The sequence below is a fragment of the Sinocyclocheilus grahami genome, unplaced genomic scaffold (assembly GCF_001515645.1).
Source record: "Sinocyclocheilus grahami isolate Dianchi unplaced genomic scaffold, SAMN03320097.WGS_v1.1 scaffold1394.1, whole genome shotgun sequence".
NCBI lineage: Eukaryota > Metazoa > Chordata > Actinopteri > Cypriniformes > Cyprinidae > Sinocyclocheilus > Sinocyclocheilus grahami.
Window position 1 is genome coordinate 148,750 of NW_015506573.1, and position 17,404 is coordinate 166,153.

The following is a 17,404-nucleotide window of genomic DNA, read 5'->3' on the forward strand; positions in this document are numbered from 1 at the left end:
CTTCATGCTTCAAAAGCTCCACCATCATCCCTATCCCAAATAAATCCAAAATTACAGGACTAAATGACTACAGGCCTTTGGCTCTAACGTCTGTGGTCATGAAGTCATTTGAAAAACTGGTGCTGGCCCACCTGAAGGACATTACTGGACCCTTGCTGGATCCTCTTCAGTTTGCCTACAGAGCAAACAGGTCTGTGGACGATGCAGTCAACATGGGACTGCATTATGTTCTGCAACGTCTAGACAGACCAGGGTCTTATATGAGGATCCTGTTTGTGGACTTCAGCTCAGCCTTTAACACTATCATCCCAAACCTCCTCCTGCCCAAACTAACTCAGCTCTCCGTGCCCACCTCCATCTGTCAGTGGATCAACAGCTTCCTGACAGACAGGCAGCAGCTAGTGAGGCTGGGAAAATACACATCCAGCACCTGTATAATCAGCACTGGAGCTCCTCAGGGTTGTGTTCTCTTCCCACTGCTCTTCTCCTTCTACACCAACGACTGCACGTCTAAAGACCCTTCTGTCAAGCTCCTGAAGTTTGCAAACGACACCACCCTCATCAGCCTCCTTCAGGATGGTGACGAGTCTGCTTACAGACAGGAGGTTAAAGAGCATTGTTAAAAAGGCCCAGCAGAGTTTGTACTTACTTTGCCAGCTGAGCAAGTTCAACCTGCCACAGGAGCTGCTGAAACAGTTCTACTCTGCTATCATTGAATCCATCCTCTGCACTTCTATAACTGTCTGGTTCAGCTCAGCTACCAAATCTGACCTCAGAAGACTATAGAGGGTAGTCCGGACTGCTGAGCGAATCACTGGTACAACCCTCCCTTCTCTTCAAGAACAGTACTCATCCAGAGTGAGCAAAAGGGCTAGCAAAATCACTCTGGACCCCTCACATCCAGCACACTCCCTCTTTGAACTGTTGCCATCTGGTCGACGCTACAGAGCTCTGAGCACCAGAACGGCCAGAAACAGGAACAGTTTCTTCCCTCAGGCCATCCATCTCATGAACACTTGACAATAACTGTGGAACACACAACACTATTTATACTCTCATACACTTATTTATCTAACACACATATTTAGTCTACACCTCAAATTTGCACATAATATACCTGTACATACAAAACTGTCTATTGTAATATACCTGCACATACAATTGTCAATTTATATATTATTCCTTATTTACTTGTTCTATTTTTTATTCTTCTTTTATTATCTGTGTTTTTTGTTCTGTCACTGTCATTCTGTTACACTGTGGAAGCTTCTGTCATGAAAACAAATTCCTCATATGTGAAAACATACCTGGCAATAAAGCTCATTCTGAAAATAATAGATTTGTTTGGTTCAGTTGGGTTGGAAGATTTGATTGTCTTTATGGAGCTCATTAGAGACGATAATTCTTAAATCTAGAGAATTTTGCCAGTACGCTGAATGAAGATATTCTGCCATCAGTCCTAAACTGACACTGGTCTTCATTTGCTGCAGATTATGAAATTAAGATGATTAGTTAATTGATCACTGCCCTTGATTTGCTCTAAACAGTGGCTGAATTATGTCTAGATCAGTGACCATATTGATCAGTTATGTCTAGATCACTAATAGTATTGATCAAGGCCTCTTGCCATGACAGCTTGTAGAGTGGATTCTCTTGTAAATCACATCGAGTATTTATGAGTCCCTTGCTGTGGGCCTTTTGTCTTTGTGTTATTGAGAGTCATCGGTTAGGCTGGGGAGTCTTGTAGGGATGAGAGCGTATTGTTTTGGTCTTTCCCTCAGGTCACCTTGGCCGTGTGTTTAAGGTGGCCTCAGCGAAGCTCTCTGCTCAGGTAACGCTGGGGACATCTGGCTCAGGAAGCCATGTCAACCCAGGCCCTATCCCCAGTGCTGTGAGGGCCACCATCCGAAAACTCAACATGACCAGCCGTGAACCCCGGGACCTCAAGTGATCGATCCCAGAGGGAATAAATTGGTGGAAAACACGCTAGTAGGTGCATAATTACACAGACCTGCCAAACTGAACACACAGTTCCTACATAAACCAGCGAGCCGCGTGCTGAGACGCAGAGAGTGTGCGGTAGGATTATGGAGGTGTTTCTGAAAACATATCCGTGTCAAGTTCTTGATTATTGGGTAACTTTAGGATCTCCAGTGATCTGTGATGGATCAATTACTTTTGAGGTCTTTGAGGTTTTAAGGAGGCTACAGTTGAGATTGTGAGAGCACGTTTCTTCCTTGAATCTAGGAGTGTTATTTTTGGTAAGTTCATAATTTTTCTTGTCACTGAACTTCTTCAGTATGAGTTTACTGCAGTCCAAAGTAACTGTATGTGTTCATTTTAAACCTGTTCTGATGTATTGGGTTTGGATGTTGTGGGGTAACATCTGCAGTGTCAAGAACATCAACAGTCATGGATATTTTTAATTACCGGGCATAGAACTCCTTTACAATTGGATAATGATCGTATGCAATTAGGTGGAAATGGCCAAAGGGGCGAAGGGCTGTCAAAGGGCACAGGGTCTAATCCGTAGCGCTAGATGTTTAATGCAGTTTACCTACCTTGATCTAGAGCACTTTAACCATTTAAACCTGGTCAGTTAGTTTTTAAAAAAATAAATCGATTAAGAAAATCAATAAAGCATTGAAGAATTTCAAGATTCCTAACCTGAAAATTATTTTTACATGAGTTTTGTGGTATTTTGATGTATTATTTGCAATAGTATAAATGACATACACTGAAAACATATCTTCTTAATATTTGGAGGGTGTGTTTTGTTGAGCAGAGACAGATTGTTTAGATGTGTGCTAATGTGTCTGAATGTTGTTTTTGGCAGTTAAAGTCTTTATGAAATCCCTGTGAAGATTAGGCTTATGTGAGACGGTCACCTCATCAAAAAGTTAAACTGGTATCAGGCTGTGTTGTGGAGGGGCTTTGCCTCAGGAGCCCTTGCTAAAAACAGCTGTTACCTGCTGCTCACTTTGGCTGTCTTAACTCTCTCGGCGTCATAACCCAGTTTCCACCTCAGAGTTTGTTCGATCTCAGGCACTGTTTTATTGCATATTCCTGAAGCTTTCTAGTGACTTCTGCATTCGTACTCATACTACAGTATCTAGATAGTGATTAAAGCAGGGGAAAGTGAGAAAAATTAATTGTATTGTAGACTGGATAAAATAATTGTTTAATGGATTTCACACTCCATTTCAAAGTAACTTGTATTTATTTGAGCATATACAGAAGTTACATTTGGTATTACAGTTAAGATTACAACAGAATGTTGAATTTTCATCTAGTATGTTTCCATTGTAAGTGCAAAACGGTCAACAAATTGAGTTGAAAGGTTACATTTATGTTTAATGTTATTCTTACAAATTAAAAATTAAAATACTCTCTTCTTTTGGATTAAAATGTAAACTAAAATTGTATTTCATGTTTGAAAAGACCTAATTATTTCATCTGATGTAATATTTCTTGAACTGATCAGTCAGTTCTGTATTCAAAGTGGCATCTGAGTGTGCATGTATTAAAGTGTGTTTTTCTTAAGGACAATATCTGGACTGATGGCAGGAGAGGTCCACATTTTATTCATTACATGAAGTTACGCATCAGTAAATGCTGTCCATGGCTGCAGCCCTCACATGTGTCATGAGCTTAAGATCAGCGCTTGAAGCGCCTCATATTTGAAATCAATAAACTTCAGCTTTTAGGATTGTGATTATAATCTTGCCATTTTAGCTAGGCTTGGTCTGATGTTGATATAAGCATGATCTGATCTGTTTGAAGGTGTGTCATACACATGTATGACGGCCTTCCGTCCGAGGATGTGTCGCCCCGGCTGTTCAACTTCTTGGATTTGTCCGGTGTCAGATTAAGAGAGCGTGCTCAGAAATCTTCCACTCAATTTGGCGGGGCGAGGGGCGAGTGGGGCGGGTGGATTCTCCATATATAAGTGCTGGTGTCCTCCAGACAATTTTCACGCAGTTTGCTTCATGACTTCGTCAGCTCGCACGTCAATGCGACCACCGATCGCATTCTGTTCCTTTAGCTCAGAAATTTTTGTTGCATTAACTTGAGATTTTTTTGTGTGTGGTTGTGCCTTTTTTCGTAATGAATTACTGCATGTCAGACATGTATGACATAGGCCACGGTGTGAGTGGGGGATATGCGGTGCCCCCCGGAGGCGAGTACTGCATGTACGGTGGCGAAGGGCCCGGTTTCGCTCGCTGTGAACCGCAGCCATTACACCACCATCCTCCCAGCATGGAGCAGGCCTGGCCTCACAACCAGCCCTATGGGTGCCCGTTTACTGGGGGCAACCCTGTGTTCAAGAGCGAGTTGTGCTCCATGGACGTGCCTCTCAGTCACTATCACCAACCAGACTACTACTCTGACGGCAGGCCGGATTTCTCTCAGATGCAGTGGATGCAGGGGCCACACAAGAAAGGTATCGCAAACTCTAGAAGAAGCATAGAGGTGCTGTTGTGAACCGGAGTTGTGTCTTTTCTTGTGCTGTTCTTAAGCTTATAATTGGCATGCTTTTAGGTGGCTGCCTGTTTGCCAGTGTAACAGTGTAATATCTCAGGCCAAAAGTAATGTACTCAGCAATCTGTTTTAAACTTCAGATGTGCTCAGTTGAGATCTGATTAAGTAATATTTTGATTTGTAACTATAAAAGTAGTGTTTTATCGTCTGATGTTTGAGGATTGAGGAGATGTACAGCAGTTCTAAATAGAATCTGGATTCTTCACAAATGTGGGATTGCAGTCGATAGCGAAGACAAAAGCTGCAGGAGATTTTCTCAGCTCAACTAACTTCACTTGTCTGAGACAATTTTGGACTCTCAACGGAGAGTTCCGGTGCTTGATTCTGATTGGCTGAGCCACGTTCGAAGCTGTTGTAAATTACTCTACAAACATACACCTTTGTTTACTTCTGTGTGTTGGGCTGCAACCACTTTGTTGGAACCACAACGGTTTCTGAGGAACTACATTGTTTGGTGGAAGAATACCGTTTTTATTAATATCATCCTCTTTATTTGCTCTGTTTTATTCTGTGAAACCTTACTACGTATATGGAATAACCATTTTATAAAAGCAATAAGCCCCGTGAAGCCGTGGTTTACAGTCAATTTATAACAGCTAACTCCACTTCGCGTTGTACCTAACAACGCCCCTTAGCGGTTATAAATTCACTGTAAACCACGGCTTCACAGGGCTTATTGCTTTATCATGTTCCAGTAACATTGTTGAACACACTATGATTTTATTTGAAACAGAACAACTTGGTTTGACACTTGCTTTGATAACTTCATTCTAATGTAATAATATTCAGCAATTTTTAAGTGTGGTTTAAGAGTCTGAATAGATGTTGCCGCCATTTTATATCTGTGTTCTCTGTTCTATCCTTCATTTGTGCCACTCAGAAATGTTAGTTAGCATGCAGTGATGGGGAAAGTTACTTTTAAAAGTAATGCATTACAGTATTGTGTTACTCCATAAAAAAAAAGAAACAGAATGTGTTACTTAGTTACTTTTTATGAAAAGTAATTTGATACGTTACTTTTTGCGTTACTTTTTCTCATCTGGTCAGGGCTTGCTAGTTTGTTTTTAATATAAAAAAGTTATATTTTTGCAAATTGTAAAAGCCCTTTCACACCAAAAGGGAAATGAATAAGCCTCAGGAATTCTGCATTGCATGAAGAATATGACACACGAGAAGAAACACTAAAAAATAAGTTAATCTAAAGTCATTTCTGCTTATTAGTATGGTTGAATTGGATCATTGAAGGTCAGCAGAGAAGACACTGGTTAATAAAATGGGATTAAATACATAAAGGATATTTGACATTGTTATTTGACATATTTAATTATTGCAGGTTTGTGTCATATTCTGCGTTTGCATTTCACTGTTTTATTCATTTTGAGGAATACTGAATCTGTTTTTGTGTGAGTGAGATGAGTAAATGCATGTTCACATTTAGTCTAGATCTACAGTTAGATCATGTTCACACACAACACCTCTGCACTCACTCCAGATTTCTCTCAACATGAGGACAGGAGAGCTGTCAGTCAATACATGAGAAAATAAAGTAACTGACATTACTTATTTGATAAAGTAACTTGATATTTTCTTGTAAATTAAAAAGTAATGCGATACTTTACTAGTTACTTGAAAATAGTAAACTGATTCCGTAACTCTCGTTACTTGTAATACATTACCCCTGACACTGTTAGCAAGTATTGGAAAAGCTTTTATTACAGTGTAATATAGTAAAGCTGCTGAATTAGTCTTCTGGACTGAACTTGAAGAGACTGTATTCTTCAGTATCCCTCTTTCAAAGACCTGTTGCAGATATTCGTGGAGCTACATTGTGTAGTGTATTGATCTTCAGTGTAGGATGGAGGTTTGGGGTATTGTGTGTTGTATTGATTTGTAAGGACACAGACAGAGGAACAGAAGGTTTGAGCTCATCTCCTCCCTCTGACGAAAGACTCATTGATCATATTGATTCCTGAGCTTCTGCAAACTGCCTACAAATATGTGTGCCTTAAAACTTGTATTTCCCTGCATTTCTGTCTCAATATAAAAGCATTCTGATAAAATTACCTCTTCTCCTCTAGTATCTTTTACTTCTCATCTCTCACATTGCTTTATTTTCTCTTATACTTTTCTTTGTTTGCACAAAGGGCAATTTTATCTATTTTCATGCAGATATTTTCAGGTTAAATTTGCTTATTTTAATATAATGTGTTTATGACTGTACCTGTAACTTCTTATAGGGTACATACCAAGTTATCTGGACAAGGATGAGCTGTGTGTTGTGTGTGGGGACAAAGCAACTGGATATCATTACCGCTGCATTACCTGTGAGGGCTGCAAAGTGAGTGTTTGAATTAAGCTGTTCTCTTCTCTTATAAAAGCACACTGTAAGAAAAAATCTGTAGAAAAATGCAATGGTAAATTTACAGATATTCCCTAAACCCTAAAACACAACACATTTGACCCTATTTTAACATACTTAAAAAAAAGTGCATTAATTAATTACACTATTAATTTATTACATTAATAGCATGTACCACATATACTCTGTTTAAACGACTTCATTATGATATTTCTAGGAAGGTTCATGCTTGGCAATTAAAAATGAAATTTTTGTTTTCAAGGGTTTTTTTCGACGCACAATTCAGAAGAACTTGAACCCGACATATGCGTGCAAGTACGAGGGCAAGTGCGTCATAGACAAAGTCACCCGCAACCAGTGCCAAGAATGTCGCTTCAAGAAATGCATCGCTGTTGGCATGGCAACAGACTGTGAGTAAAACACTTCAGTGGCCTTGAGCCCCTGTCCCAGCCGTGTTGTGCGTAGCTCGTGCAAACATGTTGTTGTTCCTCCAGTGGTGTTGAATGACAGTAAGCGTCTGGCCAAGCGGAAGCTTATCGAGGAGAACCGCCAGCGGCGGCAGCACGAGGAGCGGCAGAAGACGGTGTGGGAGCGACCCGAGCCCACGCAGGAGGAGTGGGAGCTCATCCGGGTCGTCACTGAGGCCCATATGGCCACAAACGCCCAAGGCAACCATTGGAAACAGAAGCGCAAATTCCTGGTGAGAGGTCTTTTCCCTGACGAGCGCATAGCAGCGATATTTCTTGTGTTTTAGGACGTTTCTTTATTTTGGATGGGATTCTGTTTGTTTTTGGGGGTTTTTTTTCACAACCCTAGATTCCCCTTCCTGCACAATTCCCAAGCCCTTCCTCACCGCTGTTCCCAATGTTAATATGTCCATGTTTTTGTATCTCCTTGTAGAGTGGGGAGTGTTAGATGGACGCTGGAGACTCTACCACAAAGGCAGCAGCACTAACTTTAATAGGACACCTTTGTCCTTCTATTCTGAAGCTCCGTTTCCTAAACCAAACTGTTTTCTCATGTTTGTTTCTTTTCTGATCTTCTTCTCTCTGTCTTTCTCTAACCAAGTTCCTGATTGTTTCACAATTCTTCTGTTCTCTTGAATCTAACTCTCCTCTACAGATTGACGTTCTGCTCTCTCTTAACTCCGCTGTGGGTTTCCATGAGATGTTTAGTTGCCTTCTTTAAATGTTTGCAATTGTGTTTCATCACAGTCAATTTATTTTTTTTGGCCATTACATTTGCTTCAGTATGTCATTCTAATAATATGACAGTTCTGCAAGTTACAGCATTAAGATAAAGATGTTTTAATAGCATTTCTGATTTAACTGTGAAGTGTGTATTTTCTTTGCCACAAGTGAAACCAAATGGAATTGTTTGAGTGGTCAGACACAACAACATAACGTCTCGGGTTACGCATGTAACCATGGATTCCCCGAGAGGGAACGAGACGCTGCTCCCCCTAGGGGGCACATTGGGGAATGCAGCCTGCATGACCGGTGTCTGAAGCATGTGTGAAACAATGCCAATCTATTGGCCCACGACGTGCGGGATGCCCGGAAGTATAAAAGAGCACGTGCTGAATACGTCATCCAATTAGCTGTCTGAAGGAGACGTAGACAGGCAGGCTGAAGACATGGCAAGGGGGCGCAGCGTCTCGTTCCCCCTCGGGGAACCATGGTTACATGCGTAACCCAAGACATTTCCCTTCTAGGGAACGCAATGCAGCGCCCCTAGGGGGCAAATTGGGGAACGAAATCCAAACACAGGCGCGTGCCTGTCCACCTGGTGGGAGAGCACCAAGGAAGCGACAGACAAACAAGGCCATTCCTCAGAAAGGGACCATGCCACTGACGCCACGGGCCGCTCACACAACTTGGCAGAAACGGGGGAACCCAAATAGATCAAGGGGAACATCCCATTCAAGTTAATAAGAGCACAGCTATCCTCAGCTAGCTATGCTATGTGAGCAGAACTAGCCTGGATACACAAGACCACTGAAGAGGTGAACTAGAAAGCTTTTTCAAAAGATGCTACTTAAATCCCAGGTAAAGAGAGTAGCTGCTGAGCTAGAACACAGCTATCCTCAGATAGCTATGTCCCTAAGGTCTTATGAAGGCTTGTGGACCAGAATAGCATAGCCAAGATAGCCTTCCTACGGAGCTGCCCAGACCACAGAGAGTGAGCTATCTACTTACTACCCTAGCAGGGGAGATAGAACTGTCTAGGCAAGGGCTCAAAGAGACCGCTACTTAAAAACCCTAAAAAGGGGAGCAGTCACTGAGCTAGCACACAGATATCCTCAGATAGCTATGCACCTAGGAAGGGCTACCAGAAAGGGGACTGACTGAAACTACCCAGACCACAAATAGTGGGCTGTCTACTTGCAACCCTAGCAGGGGAGACAGTACTGTCTAGGTAAGGGCTCAAGGAGACCGCTACTTAAAAACCCTAAGAAGGGGAGCAATTACTGAGTTAGCACATAGCTATCCTTAGATAGCTAGGCTGTAGGAAAAGGGACCACTCCATAAGAGGGCTCACCTCAACCGCAACGGAACACAGCTAGCCTCAGATAGCTGTATTCAGGTAAGCCCAACCCGCCTTACCAACACCTGGAATATAACCACCCTCAGATGGCTATACTAAGGAGATCCCCAATCCACGTCAGAGCCTAGATAGCCTTCCTACAGAGCTGCCCAGACCACATAGAGTGGGCTATCTACTTACTACCCTAGCATGGGAGATAGCACTGTCTAGGCAAGGGCTCAAAGAGACCGCTACTTAAAGACCCTAAAAAGGGGAGCAAGCACACCGGCATCCTCAGATAGCTATGTACCTTGGAAGGGCTACCAGAAGGGGGACTGACTGAAACTACCCAGACCACAAAATGTGGGCTGTCAACTTATGACCCAAAGAGGGGAGACAGCACTGTCTAGGTAAGGGCTCAAGAGACCGCTACTTAAAACCCTAAGCAGGGGAGAGATCACTGAGCTAGCACATAACTATCCTCAGATAGCGAGGCTCTAGGAAAAAGGGGGCCCACTCCATGAGAGGGCTCACTGCAATTGCTGTAGAACACAGCTAGCCACAGATAGCTGTATTCAAATAAGCGTGTCCTGCCAAAAATATTGGCTGAAATTAAACCACCCTCAGAAAGCTATATTAAGGAGGTCCGCAATCCGTGTCAGTCCCACAGTAGGCTAGCAAAGCACCGAGCTATTGACCAAGCTCTCACAAGAGGGAGATCCAGATCATCAGTAAATGATTCGCTAAAGTGCGAACACAAACATCATAGTCTGAGATCAAGCCTGATGTAAGCAGTAGCCATAGCACTAGAGGGCTGGACACAGCTATCCTCGAATAGCAGTTCTCTCAGATAAGGCTGAAGATTGCCCAGGCCACAGAAGTGGGCCATCTATTTAAAACCCCGAAGGAGAGACTGCACAGTCCAGGCAAGGGGCTCACAGAGACCACAATCTAAAAACCCTAAAAGGGAAGCGGTCTCCACGCTGGAACACAGCTATCCTCAAATAGCAGATTCCTAAACAAAGACTTCAGCACTTACTCGAGAATTTGTGCCAAGGGGAACCCAACCTAGTTATTAAAATCTAGGCTAGAATATAGCTGCCCTCAGACCGCCATATTCCAGAGCAAAAATATATTCCCCATAACCACTCTAGGTGCTGAAAACTCTGGGAGAGGAAACTCCCAAGCCTCTCTCCACAGGATATTTAAATATATTCACACCCAGCAAGGCTCTCCACACACATTAACATGCATATTAGAGAGGCACGGCCGAGCTGAATATAGCTCCGCCCACGATTTCGCAAAATCAGGGCTGAAAAGACTCGTCATAACAACCCAACAATATCCGTGGCATCTGACAACCGTATAGAGAGGTTGTGTGGATGCCACAGATCAAAGCAATGACCGCGAGTTGAGATAACTGTGCAGTGGCAACGGCGGAACCGGGCCGCGAGACACAAATGCTCTGTTCCATATCCCTCGGGAATAGGAACAAACGGGAGCAGAGCCTAGACATCGTGACTCATCACAATGAGTGCGTAACTGAACGCTCGTGCTCTTCACCGAGACAAACGCGAAAGCAGAACATGCCCTCGAGTGTTAGAATCCAAACACGGAGGCACACATTCCCTAAGGTGCTGCTCGACTCGAGCGCTATCCGCAGGATCCGATAACCAGAAAAAGGGGCATCTCAACCCCGCTAATCCCACGATCCGAGTATTTGTCGTGCCTTGGCAGCGCCTTGACAGCGGTACCCGAACCGCGAGACACAAACGCTTGTCACTCATCTCTCGAGAAGAGGGAGAAACGCGAATGGAGCTTCTCATTGGATAACACTCACAATGAGCGCGTTCAGAGCCCTCGAGCACAAGCTCCTGACCAAAAATAGATGACAGATAGATTGTGCGCGTCCTCAAGTGCCAGAAACCTCTGGAACAGAGGCATACACACTCCACACCTGCCGCTCACCTGCCTTGGTCTCTCACACGCACTTCAAACAGATGGCTCCTGAAGACAGCAAAGAGGATGACGTATTCAGCAGGTGCCCTTTTATACTTCCGAGCATCCCGCCTATGACGTCATGGGCCAGGTGGGCCAATAGATTGGCGTTGTTTCACACGTGGCCATGCAGGCTGCATTCCCCAATGTGGCCCCTAGGGGGTGCAGCGTTGAGTTCCCTTGAAGGGGAACTTATTATTTTTGAAATTGTGTTTAGTGACTCTAGAAGTGCAGAAATTCTAAGCTTCACTTAATCTTCACTAGGAAAAATGCATTAGATTTGGTAAGTTCAGTTCATTTCTGTCGGTTTCAAAACTCTGATTCAGAGATCAGAAGTATTTTTAATGTAAGACAAAAATATATCTATGTAAATATTACTCATTACTTTGTAATATATTGGTCCATATCATCTAATTAGATTTTAATTTTTTGAATAACATTTTAAATAAATAGCAAATGTGGACCTCATTCATGAAACACAAGCAAAATGAATGTGTGTGAATTGTTCATAAAACATTCGTACACAAGCTGTTGTATTGAATTGAATGGTTTTAACAAACCTTATGGCTTTGAATCGTGAATGAAGCCCAGTGTCTGTTAAGCCACTTCAGTTAGCATGCAAATATCATGAAATGATTGTCAAAAAGCTGAAAAAATCAACCAAAAAATTAAGCCAAAATCTCCCAGTCCTGATTTTCATACATTGCATAGTAGAACATAAAATTACAATTTTATTAAAACTTAATACAAATTTACTAGGCCATTTCACAGTTAAAAAAAAAAAACGTCTATGTGCAGTTATTCCATATGTAATATTATACAAGATGATTTTAAAGCCTGGAAATCCATGGAAACTCCACGCAAACTTAATAAATCACTGTCACTTTCTGTCTGCACTCTCACCTGTCCAGTTTAAACTTGTTCTTTTTAGTTGACTTGACTCGGGTTCTTCATTGAAACTTCACGATCCCTGTTGATTGCCCAACAGGTCGAGGAAGCAATGCTACTTAATGAAATAACATGTAATTTATTCTGTACTTCTGACCAGAGTGCAGTGGGGGTGAAGGAAGCCAAGGTAAGAACCAGAAGAGCAAACACATTTATTTATGTTTTTATCCAAAAGAAACGCTCTCTCAAATTCTCAGCTGCTTCCATTTCTGTCACAAATTTTTTTTCTTAAATAAATCAACTTGCTGAATGCTTTAGGCATTTGTTTGGCGTGTTTGTGTAGCTCTCTGCTCGCTGTGTCAGAATGAAGGTGTACACAGAAGAAGAAAGCTGAATAATTGATTAATGTCACCAGGGAACATTAGGCTGGATTTGTGCTGTACTCAGCTCCCAGTCTTCTTTTGACCCTCAGTCTGGCTTTCTGTTTTTTTTTTGTTGTTTTTTTGCTATGTCTTTCACATCACATTTTTCTGGTCAGAAGGGCACAAATCTTTACAGAAATAAATAAAAATAACATCCAAATATCAGTGGGTAACCCTTGTCAATGAGCTCCACACAGAAGGAGATATCAAAGACGCTTCTCTGCTCTGATCTTCCTCTAGTTTAAGTTTCTCATCTTTCCTCTTTTCCCTCTTAATAACTGGGCTCCACTCTTGTTTCGATGATGTCTTGCTGTATCGCTGGCCTTCTTCGTGCTTTAGAGGGGAATGAGGATTTGCTGTGTCACACCTTCGTCTCTGTGATTGTCCACTTCCTGTAAGTGCCTGTGTTACTGAGCTCGATGCCCCTCCCCTTCCTGTCGTTGCAGCCCGAGGACATCGGTTCTGCGCCCATCGTCAACGCACCAGAGGGGAGCAAAGTGGACATCGAAGCCTTCAGTCAGTTTACAAAAATTATCACCCCCGCCATCACTCGTGTTGTGGATTTTGCCAAAAAGCTGCCCATGTTCTGTGAGGTAAGAACAATCAGAGCTGATACAGAGATTGATATGAATAAGCAAAGAGAAAGAAAATATATTCAACATCAAAAAATGCATTAGACATTACATTAAACCAGGGTTTCCCAAACTGCGCTTAATGTAAAAACTGCAGTGGGTTTGTGAGTTGATAAAAAGCTAATAATATATGAAATCATAAAAATGTAAAATAAATTACTTACACACTTGAACACTTAAAATAGAAATATTTAATTTGTTTGCCTGCATGTCAGTGTGACCACTAAGCGACATCAAACTGTAAAGATGCGAATGTTGTTAAATTATTTGAAATATTAACTTCCTCAGAGATATTTCAAGTAAATATTTAATGTCAAACATTACACTCCCAAAGTCTTTCAGTTACTGAAGGTCACTGGATATGATGAAGACACAGCTATGCATCACCAGTGTTTAGTAACCTGCATAATTATCTGTTTCATACATGTTCTAATTGCTTGAGAGGAGCCTTTTTCACCCAGATTCCGAAGCATGGTTTGCAAAGTTATTTACATGTCATTTACATGACCATTCTATACTGTGAATATAGTCAAAGCTAAATGGTATGACACACAGTAGAGAGAGGAAAATTAAAAAGAGAGAAAAAAGAAGAATTAGAGAGAATTGTTGAATTATGAAAGATTTACCGTCATTGTGTGAATAATATATATTCATGTAATCCATACAAAAGTAACTAATCTGATCATGAGTATTATGAAATGTAATATACTCTAATTATAAGTACTTTATTTTTGGAATCTGATTATGTAATCCAGATTACATGTAATCAGTTACCACCCAGCTCTGTGTACAGTGCATCAAACACAGGGAATGAAACTCCTTCGAAACTACATCCAACCAAGTGGTTGGTTGATGTGGGTCGATGTCCTGTAGAACAAATGTATCAAAGCTACCGAAGATGAATCACAATGAGGGAATGAAATACTTTAAAAATGAGATTAAAGGTGCAGTAAGCGATGTTTGAAAAACGCTGTTAAAAAGTGGATCGGACCGAACACCAAAACACACTTATAGCCAGTCAGCACGAAGGGGCGTATACACTCATGATGGGGGAGGACACAGAGCTCAGTGCGCAAGACGGACAGTAGCAGAACGACTGTATATAGAGAGAGATGGCAGAGAAAATACAAAAGAGGAAAAGGTCAGGGGTAGGGATGTCCCAACCTGATCTCAAGGATCAGGATCTGGGCCAATTGAGCGTTTTTTTAGCTGATCAGTAACGGCTATCCTGTGCCGATCCTTATTTTATGTCAGCTGTCATGCCGGTGTCGTGCAGTAGGTGGCAGTATGCACCTTTAGGTAGGGATGGGCGATACCACTTCATTTGATTTTGATACGATACCGATACATTTAAAGGCCTGTATTGTCGATACCGATACGATACTTCTAAACTGAATTTTTTAATTATGAAATTTCTTAAATTATTAAGAGTAAAATGGGTAATGATATCCACATAACTTTATATTTGAAACGCATTTTAACATTCAATACGCCTTAATTGCAAGGTTATACTTTTGTTTACATGTGGTTAAAATATGTTTACTGTAGTGGTAACCATGGAAATCTACAAATACTATAGTTGAACTACGGTCACTTTAGTAAAACCATGGTTCATTTTCATAAGGGACTGCCAGTGACAGGCTGTTGCACGCATAAAATGTTTTTATTCTGACAGTGTATGATTTATACTAACATTACAGAATAGAACATGACCAATATGAACTTTTAATGTTCCATTTAAATGAATGTAATTGCACAAACTATGTAGGCTACAATTTCAGTTTATTTATTGTGAAATAACTCAAACATGTTTTTTTCTGTCCTCTGATAAGCATCGTTCTGGGCTGCCGTTCCCAAAAGCGTCAATGTTTTCTTATGATATTTTTGGGAGTGAACACTCTTTGTGATTGATTGGTTTTGTCTTGCAACATTTGCATGCGTTTAGATGAGCAGGAAAATAGTTCTATCCTACACAATTATTATTCACTAACATAGGTTATTCGTCCAATTCAATGCATATTGTATGCATTAATTAATATTTTTTGTTAAACAAAATCACTGGTAAATAAAACACCTTAGTATTGATATTTTTTATTTGAGTATTGATATTTTCGATACTCGCATCAGTATTGATATATCGATACTTCAGGATTGATACGCCCATCCCTAAGTGTGTTTGCCAACCACCGAAAAGCAGAAGCTCAAATGTGCTTATGACAGATTGGCATTCTGACACCGCAAGCTTCATGCTTTCTAACCATATCTCCACTTTTTTCCCTTTATGTTGCAATGATTCTGCTTATTTTAGATTTAAAACAGGAGAATTTTATATCACCAGTCCCATATTCATAAATACGATACCGATACATTTAAAGGCCAGTATTGTCGATACCGATACGATACTTCTAAACTGAATTTTTTAATTATGAAATTTCTTAATTATTAAGAGTAAAATGGGTAATGATATCCACATAACTTTATATTTGAAACGCATTTTAACATTCAATACGCCTTAATTGCAAGGTTATACTTTTGTTTACATGTGGTTAAAATATGTTTACTGTAGTGGTAACCATGGAAATCTACAAATACTATAGTTGAACTACGGTCACTTTAGTAAAACCATGTGTCATTTTCATAAGGGACTGCCAGTGACAGGCTGTTGCACGCATAAAATGTTTTTATTCTGACAGTGTATGATTTATACTAACATTACAGAATAGAACATGACCAATATGAACTTTTAATGTTCCATTTAAATGAATGTAATTGCACAAACTATGTAGGCTACAATTTCAGTTTATTTATTGTGAAATAACTCAAACATGTTTTTTTCTGTCCTCTGATAAGCATCGTTCTGGGCTGCCGTTCCCAAAAGCGTCAATGTTTTCTTATGATATTTTTGGGAGTGAACACTCTTTGTGATTGATTGGTTTTGTCTTGCAACATTTGCATGCGTTTAGATGAGCAGGAAAATAGTTCTATCCTACACAATTATTATTCACTAACATAGGTTATTCGTCCAATTCAATGCATATTGTATGCATTAATTAATATTTTTTGTTAAACAAAATCACTGGTAAATAAAACACCTTAGTATTGATATTTTTTATTTGAGTATTGATATTTTCGATACTCGCATCAGTATTGATATATCGATACTTCAGGATTGATACGCCCATCCCTAAGTGTGTTTGCCAACCACCGAAAAGCAGAAGCTCAAATGTGCTTATGACAGATTGGCATTCTGACACCGCAAGCTTCATGCTTTCTAACCATATCTCCACTTTTTTCCCTTTATGTTGCAATGATTCTGCTTATTTTAGATTTAAAACAGGAGAATTTTATATCACCAGTCCCATATTCATAATTGTGACCACACAGTCTGTTTACAGTCTACCAATGCCTTTATACAGTAGTATTTTCACCAACAAATACTGCTTTTAAGTCAGTTATTTCTATCTTTTGCTGTAGTGTGTCAGTAGGAAATATCAGATTACATTTCCAGACATTCTTTTTGCCATTAATTGTAATAATCCAGTGAGATTTTTGTATGCACAAGGAGTCTGACAACAGCCAGTTGTTCTTCAAGTGTTTTGTAGACGTTGCCACAGTTCTTCTGGATTTAGTCTGTCTCAGTTTCTTCATGTAATCTCAGACAGACTGGATGATGGTGCGATCAGATCTCTGTGTGCAGCACTGGCTATTGTCAGACTACTTGGGCATACAAAAATCTCACTGGATTAGTAACCTACAATTAATGACAAAAGTAATGTCTGGAAATGTAAACTGATATTTCCTACTGACACACTACAGCAAAAGATAGAAACAACTGACTTAAAACCATTTGTTATTTGTTGGTGAAAATTCTAATGGATATATACAGTATATATACTCTCTGCATAATTCTGTATACGTTTGATTGGATTAATAACTTAACTTGGTTTAATAAGTGAGCACCATACACTAGGAAATACAAGTATAGGATCGGGACTCGGCATCGGCAGATACTCAATATTCATTGACTCAGATCAGAT

The 17,404-nt window shown here is 40.6% G+C and overlaps 1 protein-coding gene across 1 annotated transcript in view; it reads left to right on the plus strand.

Annotated features, from left to right (window-relative positions):
* The window catches only part of thrb (thyroid hormone receptor beta), a 155,441-nt gene that overhangs the window by 121,641 nt on the left and 16,396 nt on the right, over nucleotides 1–17,404 (plus strand). Inside the window, exons 7-11 of the mRNA XM_016256079.1 lie at nucleotides 6,780–6,880; nucleotides 7,164–7,311; nucleotides 7,396–7,601; nucleotides 12,474–12,500; nucleotides 13,182–13,328. Of these exons, the coding sequence (XP_016111565.1) occupies nucleotides 6,780–6,880; nucleotides 7,164–7,311; nucleotides 7,396–7,601; nucleotides 12,474–12,500; nucleotides 13,182–13,328 (629 nt within the window). The remainder of the gene's footprint in view (nucleotides 1–6,779; nucleotides 6,881–7,163; nucleotides 7,312–7,395; nucleotides 7,602–12,473; nucleotides 12,501–13,181; nucleotides 13,329–17,404) is intronic.